Below are 3,187 nucleotides of genomic sequence, written 5' to 3'. Positions count from 1 at the left end.
GAAGAAGAAGAAGAAGAAGAAGAAGAAGAAGAAGAAGAAGAAGAAGAAGAAGAGGAAAAGGAAGAGGAAGAGGAAGAAGAAGAGGAAGAGGAAGAGGAAGAAGAAGAAGAAGAAGAATTTTTTCCGTCAAGTCTGGTGATGACCGATGCATCTGCAGAGAGAACAGTACTTCATACAGAGAAATAGAAGAAATTAGGATTAAGATGATATGGCTCTTCTGCAATGGCTAATGAGACAAATTCTGGCAGAGAGGAGTTCTCCGAATTTTCAGCATTTAAAAACTTCATATCCATTTGTGCATGTGCACAGCTTGTAGATTTCTCTCTTGACTTCAGCATATCGAAATTCCAATGCTTAATTTTTAAAAGCTAATTGTGACATAATGAGATGATGGCCTTAGCTTCTTGCAGCACGTAATTGCCAGAATAGACCCTGTTGGAAGTAACTTCTTGCTTTTTCTTTCGTAGTTCATTGTCTTCTGCTAACAGATGCATCTTAATGACCACCTGAAAGAATTTATTGACATCATTAATAAGCCTAAGCCTGTGTACACAGACTGAGTCTCTGTGAGATGAGCACTTTCTTCAAGTTTCAATAAGGGTTTCCCGCTCTATTTAAAGATAATATCCGATCAAGAGATTAAAACAACAGAACGTTTTGCCGTTTTGTGTGCGTGGTTATAAAGAATAAGATATACTACAACCACTGATACTTGAAGTCACTGGTATTGGTCCATTTTCTTTGTTCATATAATTTTTACTCCTTGTATTTTGTCTCACTGGTCCAATATGTACATTTTTAATATTTGTTCTTACAACTTTAAGAGCCCATGATATTTTGTCAAATTTCAGAGCGCATAAAGAGGATTGCTGTCAATTCAATGTTGTATGTAGGAGCCTACAGCAGTTTGCTATCTCATTCAATATAGAAACCTTGATAGGAAAGCACATTTTGAAATAATGGTGTTCAATGAAGTTACAGAAGGTTAAATGCGTTTGACCTCGGACAAAATTATTGCATGCACACCGTGTCTAAAGAACAGAGGCAGCCCTACCAGTCCTGCTCAATATTTAAATCCCTATAGCCGCTACACCTCATACGAGTGTTGCTGCCCACGGGTGTCAGGAAGAGGTTTGGCTGAATTCTGCTGATACCTGTGACATCACAGATCACCTTGGCCAGGGAGAAAGAGTTAACCTGAGCAATCTGGGCCGGCGTGAACGCCGTTGTCGGGTCTGCCTGGTTCTCATACCAAAACCTGTCTCCGAACTTCAAATCCCGGAATTGCAGGGCCAAAATGCAGGTGAAGACTTCCCCTATCCTCCCTCCTTGGACGGGTTTCTCGCTGAGACCTCCACTGTATAAATCTATGTCGTCAGGGGACGCGTAGACCTTCGAGAATTCGCTCTGTCCACTCTGAAGGTCGGAGAAGCGGGCGTATGCAGGCAGTCCGCAGAACCTTCTGAAGGCGTTGTAGGGCGGCAGGCCGTGGTCTCGTCCTCTCTGAATGTTGAGGGCCACCAAGTCGAAACCTTTTCCGGGTCTTTTTGGAGGCTCGAATAGTTGATCGGTGACGCCCCTCGAGTATGTTCTGTCCACCTGCAAAGTGGGGTAAGGATTGTGTTGGGTGAGGAGTTGGGGTGGGGTGGGGTGGTGAGTATGGGAAAAAAGGGGAGTGGGTGTAGGTTGGTGTGTGAAAGGGGAGGAGTAGGAGGGGTGGGTTGGTGAATATGAGTGGGATAGAATGGAGTTAGTGAGTTGGGTGGGGGAGCGGGGTTGGAGTGGGATAGGGTGGAGTGAATGGGGTGGGGTGGGGTAAGAGGGGTGGATGGGGGAAATGGGTTGGGGAGGGGATGGGGTGGTATGTAAAATGCGGATGTTGGTGGTTAATGTATGTGAAATGAAATGAAATACTGTGACATGATGTGGAGCAAGAATCAAAATGCATGTAGATCAGATTCTTGACACCAATTATTAACTTTTAATATAACGGTTCTACAAGCACCTCTAGTACCGGCATCTTTGGTGTAGTTGTAAGGCTCTTCACTGTCTCACGCAGGAGACGAGAGTTCGATTTCCGAATAAGAAGAAATTATATCGAGTATATCCGTCATTCTACTGGGATGTTGTATCCCTCACAACCCAGGTTGTCCCTGACAGGCAAGGTCGAAGCCCACCTTCTATATGATCTGAATTGTGTCCGTGGGGGGGTTAAAAAAAACTCCTAATTTTAAAAGTACATCTCTAGGCATATTCAAAACTAGGTCGATGTTCTAAGACTGACTCGAAAAAACAAAAACTTAATAATTCTAAGTGTTAAGGGGTTCTGAAAGAGTGGTTTCATTGATGTTCATGCTTGTTGATCACAAGTAAAACGCAGATGAGAGAATGATCATACTGATTTATATAATGACAAGATTGTCAGCCCGTTCGATGAACAGACTCAATAGTCAGGTCATTGTGGGTCCAGTGCGCACTGAATTGAACGGAAGTCTCAATTTTTATTCCATGGAAAACGAAATATGTGAGGCAGCGCGGTGGAATCAGGCTCTCGTCAAAATAATAAAAGTGAAGAACTTGCATTTTTCCGCAGGTTTGTGAATTTTTATCAATTTTTTGTTTTTTTGGTTCAACACCTTTTATGCCCATTAAAGAATTCATTCATGTGTGGATTTTTCTGAAAAACGTTGATTAAAGGCTCAAAAAATGTAAATTTTCATTTACCACGGACTCTTATGCTAAGGAAATAACTAATCTTTGGCGGCCATTTTCTCACTAATTTTACCTCTAAAAAAACAAGTGACCGCACCTCCTTCTTTCGCAAATATCTCGACCTGTATTCAAGATAAATGGATATTTTTTCCGTCCAAATAAAGACAAGTGAACAAGCTTTAAGGTGGTACCAATACCTCTACATGCCCAAAAATTGACGAGAACCTGTTTCCACCACGCTGCCTCACATATGTTTTGAACACTGCATTGAAATGACGAACGGAAAATCGTAAACGGCAATAATGTTTTCTATCATTCTAAATTTTTTAGGCGAATGCAAGCACTTACAGAATTGATAGAAACTTAGCTTGGTCTTTGAACTACCTTCAGTAATTTTTTAATGGTTCTATGTCCCTATAGTTGTTGTTTTTTCAGTTATATAAAACAACCATCCTCCTGTACGCAATCATATATA

General features: G+C 41.5%; 1 protein-coding gene across 1 annotated transcript in view; it reads right to left on the bottom strand.

Annotated features, from left to right (window-relative positions):
• Nucleotides 1–725: 725 nt before the first annotated feature.
• The window catches only part of LOC101857618 (chorion peroxidase), a 6,989-nt gene continuing 4,527 nt past the window's right edge, over nt 726–3,187 (bottom strand). The window contains exon 2 of the mRNA XM_013085148.2: nt 726–1,599. Coding sequence (XP_012940602.1) covers nt 1,051–1,599 — 549 coding nt within the window. The 3' untranslated portion in view covers nt 726–1,050. The remainder of the gene's footprint in view (nt 1,600–3,187) is intronic.

This window comes from Aplysia californica, unplaced genomic scaffold, assembly GCF_000002075.1.
Source record: "Aplysia californica isolate F4 #8 unplaced genomic scaffold, AplCal3.0 scaffold00014, whole genome shotgun sequence".
Taxonomy (NCBI): domain Eukaryota; kingdom Metazoa; phylum Mollusca; class Gastropoda; order Aplysiida; family Aplysiidae; genus Aplysia; species Aplysia californica.
Note: the sequence above shows the minus strand (reverse complement) of the source record. Positions and strands in the feature narration are given on the sequence as shown.